Source organism: Pimephales promelas, chromosome 3 (assembly GCF_988280905.1).
Source record: "Pimephales promelas chromosome 3, fPimPro1.hap1.1, whole genome shotgun sequence".
NCBI classification, from domain to species: Eukaryota; Metazoa; Chordata; class Actinopteri; order Cypriniformes; family Leuciscidae; genus Pimephales; species Pimephales promelas.
Window position 1 is genome coordinate 22,262,401 of NC_142771.1, and position 20,850 is coordinate 22,283,250.

General features: G+C 38.5%; 1 protein-coding gene across 2 annotated transcripts in view; it reads left to right on the forward strand.

The window, feature by feature from the left end:
- Nucleotides 1-3,552: 3,552 nt before the first annotated feature.
- septin12 (septin 12) overlaps nucleotides 3,553-20,850 on the forward strand; it is a 65,153-nt gene continuing 47,855 nt past the window's right edge. For both annotated transcript variants that reach the window (XM_089128495.1, XM_039687810.2), the window contains exons 1-2: nucleotides 3,553-3,818; nucleotides 10,552-11,850. In XM_089128495.1, the coding sequence (XP_088984621.1) occupies nucleotides 3,761-3,818; nucleotides 10,552-11,850 (1,357 nt within the window). In that variant the 5' untranslated portion in view covers nucleotides 3,553-3,760. The remainder of the gene's footprint in view (nucleotides 3,819-10,551; nucleotides 11,851-20,850) is intronic.

A 20,850-nucleotide genomic window follows, 5' to 3' on the forward strand; every position in this document is an offset into this window, starting at 1 on the left:
GCCAGCATGTAGTCCGATTTAATGAATTAATGTTGTGTGTCTGTCACTGCATGGGACTTGCATCTAAAATCATTTCAGTATTCTATGCTACTTCATAAAAGCCTTTATTACAAAAAATCATTAACAAATTGCTTTACAACGGATTTTCACTGTGTTTTCTGATGATTTCTGCATTGCATTGCTTAAGTGGGCAGTGTGAACAGTGTGAAACATGCTAATATGGCCGCCGAAGTAAATACTGTAAAAAAGATTTATTAATATTTTTATACAGCAAAGATACTTTAAACATATATAATACTACAAGAGATTTTTTTTTTTTACTTCTAATTGTATTTCTATGGTGTCCTGTCCACAAAAAAAGTATTAAGCAGCACAACAGCTTTTAACATCGATAACAATAAGAAATGTTTCATTAGCAGAAAATTATCATATTAGACTTATGGTGCGTTCACATGCTATGGAAAATATGATATTTTCCACTTGTGAAGTGGTATTTACCAGTGTGTTGCATTCAAGTGCTTTTGTTGTCGTAATGTGGTAAAAAAAAAAAAGATGGAGATCCACACCTGTTATTTTGCTATTTTAAAAAATAGCATATGTTGTTATACCTTTATTTTTTGCTATTACAACTATTTTAGATTGCTTAAGTCATCTTCTACAGCAAGAAAATGATTTATCAAAACTCAAACGGTAAATAATATGCTGTATATATTCTAGATCATGAATAGTACATATTTTCACCATTCACGACAGTAAAAGTTGCTCTCAGCCATTTTGAAAAGCTATTAGGTTATCTCATCTTGGCAACTCGTGCGTCAAAATATTCTATGAGTTGCCCAGTGGAAAATACCACAAGAGCGGGTGTTCATGTGCATTTACCACGCCGGCTTTTGGTATTGGACATGAACGCGCCATTATTTCTGAAGGATCATGTGACACTTAGGACTGGAATAATGATACTGTACATTCAGCTTTGCCATTACAGGAATAAATAAACTTGTAATAATATTTCACTGTAAAATCAAATAAAAGCAGCCTTGGTGACCAGCTAAAACATAATTATTTATGCTTGGGTTTTTTTGCATTACATAACAATTCAGGCTGTACTGGTTAGTGGTCACATATCCATACTGAAATCAGCTTTAATGATTTTTTAACTAGATAAATCACGTAGATTTACATTGACATAAATAATATTAAAAACCTTGGTCATGACCTTTGAAACAATGCTTAAGAAGCTTATTTGTTTGGTGTGGGAAAGTAACTCTTGAGCTATAGGATTAAATGCTCCCCAAATGTTTTGGGAAGCGTTTCAGTCAATTGCAGCATGCAGGAAATTGAGCGAGTTTATGAGTAATTTACTGCTGCAGCAGCTGTGTTTGCTAGTTCTCTGACATTTACTGTTTAACTCGGATGTGCAAATAAAAAGGCTTTTTCAAAAGATCCAATATATTCTGTATAAACACATATCCCATTAATGGTAATTTGTTTAAAAGTTGTAAAGATATTTTGTCTAAATTCTGGGAAGAAACTTTTAGGAATGTTGTTACACTGAACATAAAAGCAGACATTCATGGAAGTTAAAAAGTACTTTTCCTTCAGGCCCTACACTTGAAGTTTGTACTATCTCAGATCGCTAGTATCTCAAATCTATTTCCCTCTAACAAACCTGTTACCACTTCAGTGCTCTTAGACATGTTGGAGAATAGCTGGCAATACAAACATAACACAGTGTAATCCTTCCCTTTAATTTCTGCCCAGCTCACAAATACATAATGCACTTTTCAACTTCCAGAGGTGGTTAGTGGCGCGGTTATGGTCTCAATCTTCTACCAAAGCCCAGAAACTCTTCGCCTAGTCAGGATCTGTCTGTCTGAATATTAAAGACTACATGACATTAATCCCTAGCACACTACTCTCAAATGGCTAATGAGGGCCACTGTCTGGCTCCTCCGCATGGACGCTCAAATGTGAGTCTGGGAACTCAGTCACATGGTCACTCTCAGTCTCCTTCCACTTTTAATTGCCACATTTCCTGTTTCTGATATAAATAAATCCCCCTATCTCTTGAAAATAAGCAGCAAAATCAAAGTAGGCCATGGAAGATGAAAGAAATTCTCAGTTATCCTTCAGATGAGGGGCTCTCCACAATGGATTAAACCTTCTGAAGCGGTTTCCTGATCTAAGACTTATTGTTATGCTGTTACATCTGACTAGAATTCAGTTTTAAAATAGGGGCGATTATAAAACAAGTCAGTCTTATTACAAACACAAGACAAAATATACATTTCACTTGTTCGGCATTGCACTGAAGTGAACACTTAACAATTTCCCACAGAACAATGAGGGGTCAATACATAATCCAGGACAGATAAGTCCCTAAATAACCCTAAAATTATACCTAGACCAGTCACATCTTACATTCATAAACGCAAACAGATAGATAGTGCACAGACACACACACACATATTAAATAAACAATAAAATACATTATCACATGAAAATGTTTTGGTCAGTAAGAAATTCGTTTTAAAGAAATGAATAGTTTTATTCAGATAGGACAAATTAAGTTGATCAAAAGTTACAAATTTCAAAGAAATATATTTTCATATAGGAATCCTAAAAAAAGAAAAGAAGAAAGTAGGCTACCATGGGAATATTTCCCCCAAAAATATTAACTGTTTTCAACTTAATAATCATACTTCAGCACCAAAACGGAATGATTTCTGAAGCATCATGTCACACTGAGACTGATGTGTAATGGCTGCTGAAAATTTAGTTTTGAAAAACACAGGAAATTACATTCGAAAATATATTAACTTTTATTTTATATTATAGCCTAATTTATATTGTTAGTTCTATCAAATAAATATAAGGCTAGCCTATATAGTTTTCACTAATCTCAGAAACTGCAGGCTTTCACAAAAAAGCCTTCTCAGCACAAATTCAGTATTTTCAAGACAGGAGTGTTTTGGGGTCAGGGTGTCACAAAATGTGTTTTATAAAATATTATCTAATTGAATAGATAATATTAAATTTTTTAAATATTATCACAATTCAGGCTGTTTTACGGATTAATTTTGAGTAGCCTACAGAACAATGACAGGCGCCATTGTAACAACCTGCAGGCAAATGCCAACCTAGCCTAAACTTTTTTTTTATAATTTACTTGAGTAAACCCGTCAACAAGCGCTGGTCTAGTGTCTGAGGGCGTACGTTCTGAATGAATCAATTACAAATCTTCAGTCCTTGCTGCTCCACATACAAAGTGTTTCATTGATAATAATCGGCTTCTCAAGAAATCCACTTAGACTGAATCCCATTCTCATGAGATAAGGACAAAGAGTCGTCTATTTTGGGGAGCACGCATGTTCCCCACACACAAACAAACAGAAGAAGCAAACGAAGGGGGGGGATACTTGCCTTTTCCAGGTGTAGCCGCCGGGTGGGGTGAAAGGTGGGAAGGTACTTTACCCACCATTCTGTTTGGGAGGGGGGCAGGACTCAGGAGGAGGAGGTTTATCAGATGGTGTTTCTGCTTTTGAGTCTGTATTGAATCCGACGTTCAGCTCTGCGCTCTCAAATGAGAAACGACTCCCACCGAAATCGCAACTTTTTTTGTTGCATCACAAGCCCAAAAATCGTCGGATAAACTTTGGTCGGCTTGACATTTTTTAAAAGAGGTTTTGTTCTGGTTTTGCTTTGTTGTTTTTTGTGATTGTGTGCAACTGTATCTGGAAGTTTTCCTTGGACTGAAGTCATGATGTCAGATATCTCAGTCAATGACCATCTGGAGGGGATATTGTCTGATTTCGAGGGTAAGTGCGTTCATTTTAAGTGAATTATGGAGCTATGGGAAACTTTTGCAAATGTAGATTATTTAAAATAAATTAAGTCTACAAAAACTTTTATAAATTACGTTTTTCACCACGTGTATGTCGGTAGAATAATAAATATGTCATTTAAATGGATATTGTACTTAGAAGTACATTAACTTAAGAACTTTTTAAAACTATTTTTGTCTATTTTGCCAATGCACATTTACTGCTGATTATGGGACGAGTGTAAAAGTTTATTTGATGTCTTATTATAATGTTATAAGAAAGGCAAGTACTTGGTAGAGAGCCTGACACCATTCCACTGTTGTTCTGCTGCAACTATCTTATTATCTTAGCATCCAGATCTCACATTTTTACACTGCAGAGAGCGTCAAGAAACATCTCCACCACAACCCTCACCACAGCCGTGTCCACTATTGAATCTGACACATTTCTCAGGAAGAGAGGCACCCTTTCCAATAGATCTGTCATGGATGGACACAGCGGGAAGTGGAGAACAAAAGTTTCTCTCATTGTTTAGATGGGTGCCTTTTGTGAAGAGGAAAAATAAATTAGTTCAAGCACTCAGAATAAAGCACCATCTATTATTATATGTATGTGCTACGCGGAGACAGTTGTGGGCTATATACTGTCTGAGGAAGAGCTTTAGCTGCCTTGGTAAAGTTGTGGAGCGGTTTGTCTGGTAGATGCTTCAGCAGAAAATCATTCTTGAGAAGACTGTGGCAATTACATGTGATGACAGGGAAAATTGAGGTGCCTTTTGCTAAACAGTAAACAAATATGTTCACTGGGTGTGTTCCTCCTAGAACTGAAATTGAATCACAGTTCTCAAAGTTTTGCCAATGCTTTAAACAAAATCACTTGACATGCCTTGATTTCCGTCAGTTGCACCCAACTTTTATTCATATTTTTAAAAAAGTACTAAGATTTGAGACAAGGGAACATTGGTTTTAATTCGAAGATTGGATCATCGCCATCCATGTCCCTTTAAGCATAGATGCAAAGGCACAGTGTTCTTAGATTTGGCCATTACATTTTTCTCAAATTCATACAGGCCATGTGATCCTAGTAGCAGATGCCACAAGAGAGATATTACATTCTTTCAGCTTCACCTCAAACCAGCAAATAGGGTCATTTCCGAACAAGAGACCAGTGTGCCGCCATGTGCTTGAGTGAAGATAGACAGAACCGCTGTTCATGTTGAGGAAAACGCCTCCTGGAATGTTGTGCGACGTATAGCGAGATCCTTGGTTCTTTCATATGGCCATTTGTGGCTGATTAACTGTGAAACGTAGTCATCCATTTCTTATCAGTAGAAGTTTAATTGTAGGCATGAACTTTCGTGATCCATAGAGATGAAATTTCGAGATAGAGAGTCTGTTCAGCGGGTGATGACGGATGCATTTCCTGTAAATGTGAATGTGTGGAAATGAGGGCCGCCACCCCCCTCCTTGAGTAATTTGAGACTGACCCATTAGAAATGGCATATGCTGTATTTTGAGACTACATCTTTGATCAAGCAGAGCCAGGGTCATATGCTCTTGAATAATGGCACTGATTCACTAAAGTTTAGATTAACACAAAAGACGTTGGTTTTCAATGCTTTTTCATCCTATACATTCCTCATAGCATTATGGGAGTCATAGAATAAAGATTGAGGAGAAATAGGGGCCGGGGTAAAGCCTTAAGGGATAAGGAAGCCTAAGCTTTAAAGATTGTGTGAAATATGTACTGTGTTTATGTATGTGTGAGCATTACTGGGGAGGAAAAAAATTTGAACTGTGCCAAGTTTGCCAAGATCTCATGAAAGTTCTTATCTATAGCACGAATGTCATTTCTCGTGGCATTTATACGGCAAAAACAGTTTTACGTGTATATGGTACAAATTTTCGCGTGCATTTGATACGCACTTTTTGCCGTATAATACGCACAAACTCCCTACCCCAGGGTTTTTTAGTGCGTAGCACATGCACGTAAAAACCATTTTTGGCGTATAAATGCCACGAGAAATGACATTCGTGGTATAGATACGCATTTTCATGAGACTGTGTTGATATTTATTTATCTTTTAATTATTGTCCTCATTTATTTATTTTTCTTGATTATTTTTTTTAAACGAAGAGCATGTAAACAGTGGCACCAAGCTTTTTAATGTTGTCAGTCATAGATATTTAATGTATGATTGCGCTAGATTGGGGGCAATTACAGTAACATGCCTCTTTCTATCTTGGCTGCATCTCAAAGACTCCTATGTGCACATACCTTCGAAATCCGCCATTTGGCTGTCTCTTTCTATCTCAGCTCAGCCATAATTTGATTGTTATTCCGAGGAACAGGTCTTCTCAAAACGAAGCATATGTACCTGAGGGTCTTGCATTAATCAACCTTATCGTTTTTGAGATATTTCCCTTAGATCAGATTCTACAAAAAGCTGCCAAGTTAAAATTAGACAGATATAGGAATCTGGGAGAACACAAAGTGGCTCAGGCATGTTTCTATGTAATTGCCTGACAGTTGATACCACATTGAGTATATGTGGACTGAAGCAAATCAAATACCATTATCAGCATGCATTCCTTTCTTGAAAACTTTTTATTCCCATTTGGAACATTAGATACCAAATCTGAAATGGTAATGAAAACACACTGGTGTTGAATGGCACGCGTGGTTATGGATCAGTATGATGGAGGAACTAAATTCAACTCAGGCTAAAAGGTGTATTAGAGAGTATCTGTGGCTGTATGAAAGTTTTTCTTGGCCCCCAGGGGGTGTAAATGCAGCGCCTTATTCGCATCACTGCAATGTTGAAAATGGCGGCTCGGAATTCAGCTTCCAGATGTGCCTTAGCAGAGGTGGTCCGAACAACGTCTGAGCTATGTGCTTAGGGTGGTGTTTCAAGGGGTCGTCTGAGAATACCTGTGAGGAATGTGATGGTGGGGGATGGAAAACCACAACAGGCCCAGGCTTGCTTGCCCCCCCCATCCCCCCAACCCCCCACCACACCCACACACATACACAAACACCCCCAATCACAGTATACTCTCCCTCCCTAGGTGCATCTCTAAAACTTTCCCTCAAGGGGCTGTCTGATTAGGAAAGAACCCACATTTATTACTCTGGAAATTTAGGCTGTTGCTAATTATCTTCATATGATTATTAACAGAAATGGCATAGATACATCCATCAGCGACTGTGTGGTGTCTCCTTTACCTTCCCCACCTTTCTTGTTTACTTCTCAAACATCACCAGGTCTTTCTCTGTTTGTCTTGCACCCCCACACCATAAACTTTAGGTCCAAAGTAGCATGGCAGCTAGTGTCATAAAATCTTGAACTTCATGATCCCGAATCTATGGCCCTGTTTACACCTGGTATTAACATGCTTTTTGCCTGATCGGATCATCAGTAGACTAGATAGACACACCCATTTACACCTGGCTTTTTAACCACTTCTGTCCTGGTTTCTTCGAGGGGAGGGTCTATGGGTGGTTAAATGCTGTTTTTTCTAATCTAATGGACAAAATAAGCTCTGCAAAATTTACATGAATTCGACTGGAGACAACGTAAAAACATACGGAGCGCATCTGCTTTCGTTTCTGTGAAAGCAGATGGTGAGAAAACATTGTGCTAAGTATATTTTTCATCGTCAAACCAAACTTAGGTCTCCAGCCAACAAAATTGAAGTCCCAACTAGCTAGCATGCTTCCCATAATCTTTATGCATTAAGTTAGTAGGCGGAGAGCAGGCGGTCTTCTGTGGCTGTTTGAACGCAGTAGACCACTTAAGAATCTACACTACGAAAGCAATCTGGTCAAATGCGTTTATGACTACCTCTGGAAGTGGTCAAAAGTGTACAGGCTTAAAAGGTGTTTGGCCTGAGAATGCAAACTTTCAATTGAAATAGGTTTCAAAGTGCAACGAGTAGCAAAAGTCCTATTTATTGTACAAGTTCTCAAATTCACATCTACGTGCTATCGATTACTCTTTTACCTTCATAGATACGAACCTGGTGCGTCATGTAGGTATTGCTCATCATCACGCACGCCACCGGCCTTGCGCCATTCTCTCACGGCCCTCGGCCTTGTCCTGCTCGCCACAGTCTATTCTTTTTGTTCTTGTCCATACTATGAAAGACAATGAACCACAATGTTGTTTTGGATTAAATTGACTTTCATTGTATGGACAAGAACAGCAGAAATGCATACAGGTTTGGAGTGACAGCATTTTAATTTTGGTTGAACTAACCCTTTTGATCATATTTCAGAAACTAATGGGGTTTTTTTTAGCCCATGAGTCCACCAAATTTTTCCCCAGGGGAAAACATTCCCAAGCTGTATTGAACATGGTTAACAGGAAATTACAAAAGGGCCCAAAATGTCCTTAATGAAGGAATTTCAACAAATTCTTCCACAGGAAGCATATAATCATCACAGGAGGAATTGACATCCATCCCGTTTCCCAAAGAGCCATAACATACAGCAAACAGTCTCGATCCAGAGGAGAGACATGGCTTAGCCGTGAGGAAAAAAGGGAGCAGAGAGAAGGAGCTTCTCAGGTTCCTCTCTTTTATCAGATTGTTCGGGCATTGTGCTGTTCCATGTGTTAACAGAGAGGATTAAACTGCAGCAAAGCTGAGAGAAAGAATATTGAACAGCGCAGAGATGGTGTGCTCTGCTGCCAGTGTAATTATTTCCTGAACGTTTGACAGGGTGCCAGTAATTACTTGATACCAGCCCCTTTTTATCTCAGTCAAAGGGTAGTACAAGTTTACACTTGCATGTGCTGCACCGTAAAAAAAAAAAAAACACTATTAGACTGTGCCATTTGCTGTCCTTCTCTCACGTTGTGTCTTTTCTTTCGGTTTCCAAAACTGTAGTCAGCTAAAGTTGTGCATACTTCTTTGCTAAAGTTCACTTCTCCATCACTTGATTGCCATTGTGAGAGTACACACTGCAATGTTCCTAATGGTGGTGTTCTCATATTAAATGACTTCTGGGGTGCTGCAGACAATGGCATTGTGTGTAGCAGCGAAGCATAGGTGGCCTTACCAAGGGACTTGCTGCTGGAATTCGATTAGGTCTAAACTTTCACAGCTGTGCGGATGATGATGGGCGAGCTGAAACAAAGGGTCTGTGGTCTCCTCACTGTAAAAGAGGTGGCTGTTCCAGCGTAAAAATCTGATTGCATTTTGTGCGTGTAGTCTTCTTGACTCTAATTGGTAGCATACCATACAGAAAGACAGACTGCCTCGGCTTCAGCCCCGCCCCCTGCCGGGCGAAGATAAAATCAGAGCTGCTGGGCGAGATGCTATGATAGCTTCACACTGATATCGGCTTGTTTATACAAGGCAGTACCTGAAGAGGATTGAAAATCTAAGTTTTCCTCTGACATCCTGTCAGGGTACCAGGGTTTTTGATATGCCAAAGATGGCATGGATGTAAGCTGTGATAGTCTGCAATTATAAGCTCCTCATGACGTCACACCTTAGGCAGATCGAATAGTCATCACATGGCACAATGGTGTCTACATGAAATACTAAGGATGCCTCTTCTAATTGGGTCTGCCACAGAGCCGTTAGGACATTTGTAATGTTTGCCACTGGAATTCTCAGTCATGGTGAAGGGCTGTTGTAATCCAAGCCTTCAGCCCCTGACACTGTGTCTTTGAATTGGCCCTTTATGCTGAAGGAAAAGACACAGCCTTTCACAAAGGGAAAAGGTCGGAAAGCACTGTTTGCCTTCGGCTTTGTGTTGCAGCTTCTGAGAATGAGGGGATTATACAGTGTCACTACAATTTACATGCTCCAGGTGTAGACTTACCATTCAGTCCCACAAGAGACTGTTTCCACACCTAACATTTCCTTAGCACATGTGTTCAATTTAGAAAAAAATGGCATGATGCTTTAAAAGTTGATGTAGGGGTGACACGAAAATCTTTACAATTTTAACACAATCTATGTCATGTGGATTTTGATGCAGCTGGTATTTTTAATTTGTATTTTTATTCAATATTTGCAAAAATCATATTTAATCAGTATGTTTTTCTAGTAGAAAATCTAATCAAAATTTAATTTAAAGAATAACATTTGCTAGAGGAGAAAAAATACACAAAAATACTTCTCTAATTTATCTAGTTTAAGTATATTTGTAATTACAGTATAATATATTATCCGAATTATTATCTTCTGTGTATGAAATGGTTAAATTCAGATCGTCAGTGATGTTTGTGCTGTGTACAAACATTTCTGTCTACTTCTCCAAAACATAACCTTGTTGCTAGAATAAAGCATATTTGTTCACAATTGTTAAGTCACCCTCAAAGCAAGACTGCACAGACACCAGTGTAATTATGGCTTGGCCCATCAAAATCTGTCTGACTGGCATCTATTCAGTGAGGGCTCCAGGCTGTCCTCACCTTCAACGTCAAGTGTATCTTTTTATAGTTTTGTGTCTCTATCAATCATATACAGGAAATGACTGTCCTTGCTGATTTATAATTTCTAGCACACAAGAAATCCAAAACGTTGATGTATTTATCAGTATTATCACAAATTTAGAAAATTATAGCGCACTGTTTTTGGATTTTAGCCTTATAGCCTTTGGTTATTAGGTATAACTTGCCTCATTTTATGCTATGCCAGTTATTTAATGAGTCTTCAAGAGTGTCTTTTAACATTGAAAATTAATCAAATTTGTGTCCTCTTTCCTTATATAGCTTTGAAGAGGTCCTTTGATATCGATGATGTGAATGAGATCCCCACATCTTCTGTCACATCTCCCATCAGCCCGAGTGCAATCCTCAACAAGTCAAATGATGTGAGGAGTCCAGGGAACCAGGTGTCTCCTCCTTACCGCTCCAGGATTAGTATCAGCTGCAGTCCTGCCCAGAGTCCTGTTATGAGAAATAGGATGGTGTCCAGTCTCTCCTTCAACCGAGGGATATTAGAAAAGCCAACTATAAATGCCAATTCTGGGATCAACCGAGCCGCCTCTTTTCAAAACAAATTTAACCCCAATGGCTTCATTTCATCTTCAGGTCCAGGAAGTGACAACGACAGTCTCCATAGCTCCTCTTCCAGTCTGGAGTACCAGGCCTCTTCTAAACTCTACTCCTACACAAGCCCTCCCCAGAGTCCTCTTGGTGTTGGGGAATTCAAGGCCCAACGTTTAGGCAGCCCTGCATTGAAGAAGTTCTCCTCTCATGGGAATATGTTCCATTCAGAGCTGGAGGGTCCTCTGGTCATCCCAACTGAACCAATGGGTATTAGCCATGGCTCAATGCCTTCTCTGGAACTGCAGATGGAGACTTCAGGGATGAGACGAGTGATTTCTCCTGGATCACGATTCACCAATACAGGTCCCCAGTGGGGTGGAAGTCCCCATAATATCCAGAACAGCAGTACCTTTGCAAGGGACTCCTCTCTCAACAACCAGTCTCCTAGACCTAAAGATCCAGTGCGCCTCAACAAGTTCCCTCTTGACCTTGACAACCTAGTCTTCAAGTCTCAAATTGAATCTCCAGGAGCACCTAAACCACCTCCAAGATTCCACACATTATCCAACAGTCCTATTGTCTCTGCAAGTCCCTCTGCATCAATCAGCAGCTTGGACAGCACCGACCTACCCCTGGCCCACAACAACAATAACAACATCATCGAAAAGAGAGAGCCCCTCACTCCTCCTGGAGCTATCCCAGTCCCCAATATCAGCGAATCTCCAGTGCTGCTTTCTCCAGCCCAGACTCTTCAGTTCAATGTAGTCTCTAAGCCTCAAGTGGTCCAGGTGGCCCCTGTCTCTCCTTCCCCATCAGGAGAGATGGAGATCAGCAATGACATAGATCAGGACGATATCCATGCAAAAGAAAGCGTGGGTTCCATATTACAGCGGATTGCCTCTTTCTCCAGAGTGGAGACTAAATTGCCTGTGTTTGATCCAAGTCTGGTCAACCCCCCAAGTAATGGCATCAAGAAAGACTCACCAACAATACAACACATGGAGCTCAAGAGATCTGAAGGTGAGATGTAATGTCCTTAATATTTCAGTTCAGGGCTTAATCGCTTATTATTAAAGTTGACTGGAAGAACTGGGTCAATGACCCTGGTGGTTATGCTACATGTCAGAAAAAGATTTTCTATCGGTTGTGCATTTAAAATGGGAGGTATGCCCTTTGCAAAGAATTTGATTAGTTAATTAAACAGAACTATATGGGTCTGAAGGCAGCACTTTATTTGAAGTGATGCTGTCATCACAGCTGTCTTTCCGCAACTTACTGACATACTGTTGAGAAAAGGGTGATGGGAGAGAAGAAAAAAGACACAAAAAGAGGAATCCCTGGCATATCAACAAATGGTGACAACAGTTCAGTGGAGTCTGTCATCACTGCCTACCCAGTAAAGTGATCCCTGGCAGCCAAAGCTAAGTCGAACGGTGCCAGAGGCTATGGAATCATACACTTATACAGTTAAATTTCTCAGGTGTGTCAATCTCTGCTACAATGATCTCAGCCCAATCCAGATACGCCTATGTTACTTACCATTGGGATTAGAGCAATCCAGACAGGGCTTGGAGTCTGGGCACCATAATTATGTTCTTATGTATGGCTTTACATTGCAATTTACATTTGACATTAATTCAGAACTGTGGCTTAGCGTGTGTGTGTGTGTGTGTGTGTATATATATATATATATATATATGAAGAGTTCAGATGCAAAAGCCTCTAAATGCCATTTGAAATTTTCTTCTTGAATGATGATTTTTATCAAACTTGTATATTTAAGTTCAGTAATTTCACTTAAATAACAATTAATAGCTAATCTTCATTGCCATTTAAGTGAAATCACTGAACTTAAATATACAAGCTTGATAAAAATCATCATTCAAGAAGAAAATTTCAAATGGCACTTAGAGGCTTTTGCATCTGAACTCTTCATATATTAGTGGTGGGCATAGATTCATTTTTTTTAATCTAGTTTAATCTCACTGTAAACTTGGAATTAATCTAGATTAAAATGGCTCATTTGAATTCTGCCGAAGGCATTTAGAATATGTATTCTACCCAAATAAATAACCTCGCAGGTAGTTTGTAAGATGGGTAGGGGCGGAGATAGACTCTCAGTACAGTGGGGGCGGAGCTTCATCATGGCGCTCTCTGATACCAAGTCATTTTAAAATTAAAAATGTAAAATATCTGATGAATGCATATGTAATAATGTGTCACTTGTTGAGTCAAGTAAGCTTATGTTAAATAAAACACAAAGACTATCTCGTTCTTTTCCTTTTAATGCGCCCGATTTATATTTTCTCTCCATTTTCGTAATTATTCTCTACATTATACATTCACACCTCACGCCACCCAGTACTCCTGAGGAAAGTAGGCCTGCCTTATATGCTGTGTTTTGGTTCATTTTTGACTCACAAAGCGAGCTTCAGTTCATGCGCCTCCGTGTTGTGATTATCTATTGTCTGCTATATTTATTTCTTATTTATTAAATCCAGGCAATTGGTTGACGAAACATTGATTAAAATGAAAGATACAATTAATGCAAAACGAAATTCACCTTAATGAAAGGCTTTGTGCTTTGTTTGATGTGAAAGTTTTAAAGCAGTCTTTCAGTGGCGCTTTCAGAGTGGTGACGTCCGTAACGGGGAACTGTCACGTAACATTGTTTTTCCCTCATTAATGCATACATGATAAATAAGACAAAATTAATATTTTATGTTCTGTGGAGAGTCCGGTGGGTAGTATTACTTTTTGTACTTTTGTCACCTAAAACTATTTTTTTTGTGTGTGTGTCACGTCCGTTACGGATGTGTATTTCCCTCATATTAAATATAAAATGCATATTTTGAAATTTTCCTAATGTCTGGATAAACAGACATTTTAATATATTGGTATTAAATACCCCAATTCTTCTAGGTATACATCTACGCTAAAATATCAAGGTGAAAGTCATCATTAGCTTGCGTAGTAAAGACCCAGCTCCCAATCCAACTTTGAGAATATAGATTAACAGCAATATTTTTTATTTATTTCTTATCGCCCAATAAGAGTTTCACGTTAACACAGCATGTTAACGCTGATAACGGCCCACCACTTATGATTATATATACTATTCTATATATATACACAATGACGACAATGACAGGGTGAAATGTGATTTGTGAGGTATGGGGAACCATTTAAAATATTACCTAGGGCAGCAAATTTGTCAGGGTCGACCCTGAGTTGATGCACTGTAAGAAAGACAGAAAGGCAGAAATAGTTGTCTGTTGATAGAACCAACATGAGCAAATAGAAAACTCCACAGTCCTAAATCTTGAATCAATAATAGTAATGCTAAAGATGGGTTTAGTTATATAAATCGAGGTGTGCTACACCTCTGTGGAACCATAGCAAAGCAATAAAATGGTGACATGTTCATGTTGGATTCACATAAATGGAAATATGTTTCATGTAACTGTGGTGTACCACAAACTGTAATGAATTGTGACAGTTCGGACAACAATACATGTTGGGAAACCTGTGGGTTTGATTTCGTCTGACCAGAAATGAGTTGAGGATTCTTCATCTCCACATGTTGTATATTTGTCTCCGTCTGTTGTTTTTCCCGTCTTCATTTCCTGGGGTCATGTTGCAAAGAGGAGAGGGGTGCATTTCCTGACCCGAGAAAACGGAGAGCATTGAACTGGAGGAAATCGGTGGGCGCCTACAACTGTGTTTAGAGACAGATCCTACTTGTATAGCTTATTTAGCAGCACTAGTTGTGCATCTCACGAGTATGCTAACATCAGGGTGGGCGTCTTAACATCTGCACAGATACCAGGCAGCCAGCCCCCACGCTGAAACTTCTCTGAAACCTAAACATGACTTCATTTACTAAGTGATTTACAATTTCCAGTGTCAGTAAGTGTGGCAAAATGGGTGCCGGGCCAGGCTTGTACCTTAGGCTGAAAGGTGTTGTGTGCTGTTTGTCAGATGGTTGAGCTGTTAATGCTGTTTTATCAGGTTCTGATAAAACCAACTTCCCAAAGGTTTCAACAGTGAAAGTCTGGGATGTGGTTGCTGTTTATGTCATGCTATCTGCTTTAGGCAGTGTTTTTCAGTGGTTCTGTGGTGTCTTGTTTTCTTTTTTTCCCCTCAAAATATCTGAGCGCAGTGCGTACGGATGTAGCCCTTTCTTGAAGCCAATGGGAAATACCCGCCCATGTTTTCATCATGTTCCATGTGCATTATGACCTGTTTTACTTTTTTGAAATGAGGGTATATTTAGGCCTCACGTCATCCACCCATCATTGAGCTATATGCAGGCTCATTGCACTGTTTCCTGTGATAACAAGAAAAGAGATCATTCACTGTTGAGGCCAAACACATGACATGCTCCCAACTGCGTTTATAGCTGTTCTCCTGGGACAACAGGATTTGTCGGTTAATTTATCCTGTTAGCAAATATGCTAATGTTAATGCCATCAGCTATCAAATAGGGTTATCATTATGGCTTGAAGTACATTAAGATTTTTTTTTCTTTAATTATTATTATTCTTGTAACAAATCCATTGGAGGCGAGTTGCAGAACCCAAGTTATATTCCACTTTGGAAAATGTGTAGATGTCAGGTTTTCATTAAACCGAGAAAAATGGAATTTTGTTTTATTTATGATCACTGAGAAATGTTCTATTATTTAAAATAAAAAAAAATAAAATAAAATAAAAATAATTATTTTCAAGGTGAAAAGGATTCTTTTTCCTGGATCCACGCCGAAGAAAACGTCTAAATGTCACGTTTTTAATGCAGCAGCCTAATGAGTAAAATGTCTATTTTCTTGGGCGTCCCCCAGCTCCTCGTTTAAGCAAAAGGTATGCTAAAACAACGTATTACATCGACGTTAAACCATGTTAACCGTGTTAACCATAACCTTTTAAATACTCGACCTAGTTCCGTTGCTTAGCAACGGGAAGAAACTCCTGTAACTTCAGTGCCCAACCAGTATCACGACAAGACGTGAAATAATCATGTTGGTCCACTTTGGAAAACGTGTAGATGTCACGGTTTAGTTTAAACTCAAACCCATAAATAGGGCTATACTGCCCTCTTGTGTCAAATTATATTTCTATATTTATTTTTCCAACAAATAAAACCAAACCGTCAATAAAAATTCATTCAATACACCTTTGAACTCAACAGACTCAGTGGCTCAATTGATAAAGCGTTGGGCTTTAATCAAGAAGATCTGAGTTTAAATCCCATTCTTGCTTACGTTCAATTGTTGTGATTATATTAAACAAAGTGGCCAAAACAACATTTCTTCAACCCGGTATCACGACAAGACGTGAAATAATGTTGGTCCACTTTTGAAAACGTGTAGATGTCACGGTTTAAACCCCCTCAAACGTGAAACTTACACTTAAACTGAAACTTACCATCACGACATATTGGTTTTCATTAAACCGAGAAAAATGGAATTTTGTTTTATTGACGATCACTGAGAAATCATCTATTATTTAAAATGCAAAAAACATTTATTATTTTCAAGGTGAAAAGGATTCATTTGCCTCGATCCACGCCGAAGCAGCCTAAATAGTCCACTTTGGAAAACGTGTAGATGTCACGGTTTAACCCCCTCAAACGTGAAACACGTTTGCGTTAACACGCTCCAGTGGAGAGATATCCAGATGGTATTCGCCTCTGCCATAACGTCCTATCGGTTTTCATTAAACCGAGAAAAATGGAATTTTGTTTTATTTACGATCACTGAGAAATGTTCTATTATTTAAAATGCAAAAAAATATATATATATATTATTTTCAAGTTGAAAAGGATTCTTTTGCCTGGATCCACGCCGAAGAAAACGTCTAAATGTCACGTTTTTAATGCAGCAGCCTAATGAGTAAAATGTCTATTTTCTTGGGCGTCCCCCAGCTCCTCGTTTAAGCAAAAGGTATGCTAAAACAACGTATTACATCGACGTTAAACCACGTTAACCGTGTTAACCATAACCTTTTAAATACTCGACCTAGTTCCGTTAGCAACGGGAAGAAACTCCTGTAACTTCAGTGCTCAACCCGTATCACGACAAGACGTGAAATAATCATGTTGGTCCATTTTGGAAAACGTGTAGATGTCACGGTTTAGTTTAAACTCAAAACCATAAATAGGGCTATACTGCCCTCTTGTGTCAAATTATATTTATTTTTTCCGACAAATAAAACCAAACCCGCAATAAAACCCCATCCAATTCACCCTTAAACTCAACAGATTCAGTTGCTCAGTTGATAAAGCGTTGGGCTTTAATCAAAAAGACCTGAGTTCAAATCCCATTCTTGCTTACGTTCAATTGTTGTGATTATATCAAACAAAGTGGCCAAAACAACATTTCTTCAACCCGGTATCACGACAAGACGTGAAATAATCACGTTGGTCCACTTTTGAAAACGTGTAGATGTCCCGGTTTAAACCCCCTCAAACGTGAAACTTACACTTAAACTGAAGCTTACCATCACGACATATTGGTTTTCATTAAACCGAGAAAAATGGAATTTTGTTTTATTGACGATCACTGAGAAATGGTCTATTATTTAAAATGCAAAAAACATTGATTATTTTCAAGGTGAAAAGGATTCATTTGCCTCGATCCACGCCGAAGCAGCCTAAATAGTCCACTTTGGAAAATGTGTAGATGTCACGGTTTAACCCCCTCAAACGTGAAACTTACACGTTTGCGTTAACACGCTCCAGTGGAGAGATATCCAGATGGTATTCGCCTCTGCCATAACGTCCTATCGGTTTTCATTAAACCGAAAAAAATGGAATTTTGTTTTATTTACGATCACTGAGAAATGTTCTATTATTTAAAATGCAAAAAAAAAAAAAAAAAAAACATTTAGTATTTTCAAGGTGAAAAGGATTCATTTGCCTGGATCCACACCGAAGGAAACGTCTAAATGTCACGTTTTTAATGCAGCAGCCTAATGAGTAAAATGTCTATTTTTCCTATATGGCGTCCCCCAGCTCCTCGTTTAAGCAAAAGGTACGCTAAAACAACGTATTACATCGACGTTAAACCACGTTAACCGTGTTAACCATAACCTTTTAAATACTCGACCTAGTTCCGCTAGCAACGGGAAGAAACTCCTGTAACTTCAGTGCCAAACCCGTATCACGACAAGACGTGACTACAATATGCTACAAACTACATTATCATCATGGGATAGTGAAGTGTTTGTCTGACGCATACTTAGTAAGGTAGTAAGTCTAATTGTATGCTAGTGTGTTTCTGTGTTATTCCAACTTCATATACCAATCTTCACTCTAAAAAATGCTGGGTTGTTTTAACCCAATTTTGGGTCAAATATGGACAAACCCGAAATGTTGGGTTAAAAATGTAATGTAAAAATTTAACCCAACGGCTGGGTTAGTCCATATTTGACCCAAAGTTGGGTTAAGACAACCCAGCATTTTTTAGAGTGTTGTTTTTATTTGTGGAATACCGATGGTTCTTAATAATTGCTTAAGGGTGATATAATTTCTGCATCCAAAATAATGACAAGTTTTAACAATCATTCCTCCCATCTTCCATTGGCCTAACCAAACTGATAGCCCCACCCCCAAACTCACATCATTGCTTGTTCCTGTCCTAGGCTGGTTGGAATTATTAAACTAACTGAGAAATGCTTTGATAGAACAGCACCAAACAGAATTGCAAAAATAATGAAAGGGTTTTATGACTATTCCTGCCCTCTCTATTGGCTGACCAAACAGATAGCCCTGCCCGCAAACTCACATCATTGGTTGAGACAGTGTTAATATGCTGGGCTGGTCTGAATTCCCGAACAAACAGAGCAATGTGTTGATAGCAGCTTAGAGCCACTGTTTTTTACACTTTTTTTTTTTGGCATGTTGCTTAGTTATTATACATAAAGCTGGAATATAAATAAAGCATTTCAGCAGTAAAAAAATACACACTGTTGCTTTCAAATAAAAATACAAATTTGTTGCTGTTTTTGTAGACTACTTATGACTGAAAATAATTTGAGCAGTTCTACTCTACTTGTTAATCTTGTTCCTTGCATTTATTGAAGTCTTACACTAATATAGACATATAGAGAGTCTTGTAAAATCATCCATCATGTTATAACTGGCTGTAAAACTGAAAAATGTTCTGCTGATGCATGTTACCTACTCAAATGATTATTTTGCTATCACTCCCTCCTGCGCTAAGAGAAAAAAAAATATCACAAAAACAGCCAAAGGGCCATCCTCTAACAGAGAGAGAATGAAATCATCTTTGAAGCTGCTCATAAATACAGCAAGACCTCCTGAACAGACAATAGAGTCTCTCCTAAAACTGCCTCAGCTACTTATGTGGTAAAATAAAGCATGTCTGCTGATGTGCTGATGAGTTGCGTTTCTTTTCATTACAATGACCTTAGAAGTTCCTCACGTATCCGGAGTGTAAAAATTCCATTAACCTTGCTATTTCTTCATTTCAGTCAAAGTGCTGCTTTCTGCATTTTACAGCATTGAAATCCAGTCAAAATGAAAAAGATTTGTTTCCATATAAGTCTCTCTCTTCTTTCTCCCCCCATTTCCCAGGTCTTGGCTTCATGTCTCCACTTGTCTGATGAAGGCTGAAAGCTCTTTGGTCGCTTTTACAGCACAATTTATTCTGGATCTAATGACAATGATTTATGGAATAAATTCTTCCCAAGCAGATGTTTAAGGCCCTCCCATTATCCCCTCCAGCTTAGAGAAAGAACAAGAGAATGCTTGGCTTTATAGAAGTTTAGTGCTTTTCTGTGAGTTAAACAGTGTGGTTACAATATCAATTTCTGTGTTTCTGAATAGACATGAAGTTCAGAGAGCAGAAGTGACATATTGTTCAGTCAATAGAGTGCACGTTCATTTTTAAGAATCTAGGAAATAATTACTTTATAGTGTAATTGTAGATTTGAAAATCATGCTTTCCCCCGTTATGGTTGAATCACAGAAGCTACCAGTTACTTTTGCCAAGAGATTTGTATTCAGCCATTATTATTCAGATAAACATTTCTTTCCTTGTAAAGAATATGTACGCACATTTGATTTATCCTTATCAGTGGAATATGTTACATTCTCCCAGCTCCCCTCCCTATCTGACACATGATCCTCCAACACTATCTCACGACCAATTCGTACGAATTTGACGCATGATTAAAAAGTGTCTAATTCGTACTAATTCGTACGACCTCACTCGTACTAATTCCTACGATTTGTCTAAACCCACTTGATGGTTAGGTTTAGGGGCGGGGTCAGGGGTAGGTCATTCGTACGAATTCATACGAATTGGCCAATTCGTACAATATGTACGATTTAGCAAAATCGTATTAATTCGTACGAGTGAGGTCGTATGAATTGTTACGAATTAGCCACTTTTTAATCATTCGTCGAATTCATACGATTTGTTCGTGAGATCGGGTTGGATCCTCACACATGCTATCTAGTGCCTTCAAACACATGCATTTACAAACTCCATAAGATAATACAGCTGATTATGAATATTAATAAAGAGTAATAATACAGATACATAATATTAAATAATGAAATTATATTAGTCTTCGCTAGCTTCTTTTTTTTTAATTTCTTTTTTAAAGGCTGTTTATGGTCAATGCTTAGTGCCATTTTCAGCCATATCACAGCTTATTTTTGTATTGGGAAGGAAATGTGTTTCCTTAGCAGATAAGACAACATTAACAAGCTGCAGTATTCTTATCTTAGAACCATTGAGGTGGGTCAGTGATGGGATTGACTTGCCTGTTTACCAAAACCTTGCGCTTTTCTCTGAGAAATATTTGGATGTCTTCTCCGTTTAGCATAAATTAGCTTGCTGTCATTGATGATTTATTACCCTTGCACACTGTCTGAGGCATTGGAGAGATGAACACTGTTTATGGGTTTAACTGGCAGTGTGTGTGTGTGTGTGTGTGTGTGTGTGTGTGTGTGTGTGTGTGTGTGTGTGTGTGTGTTGCTATCAATAACAAC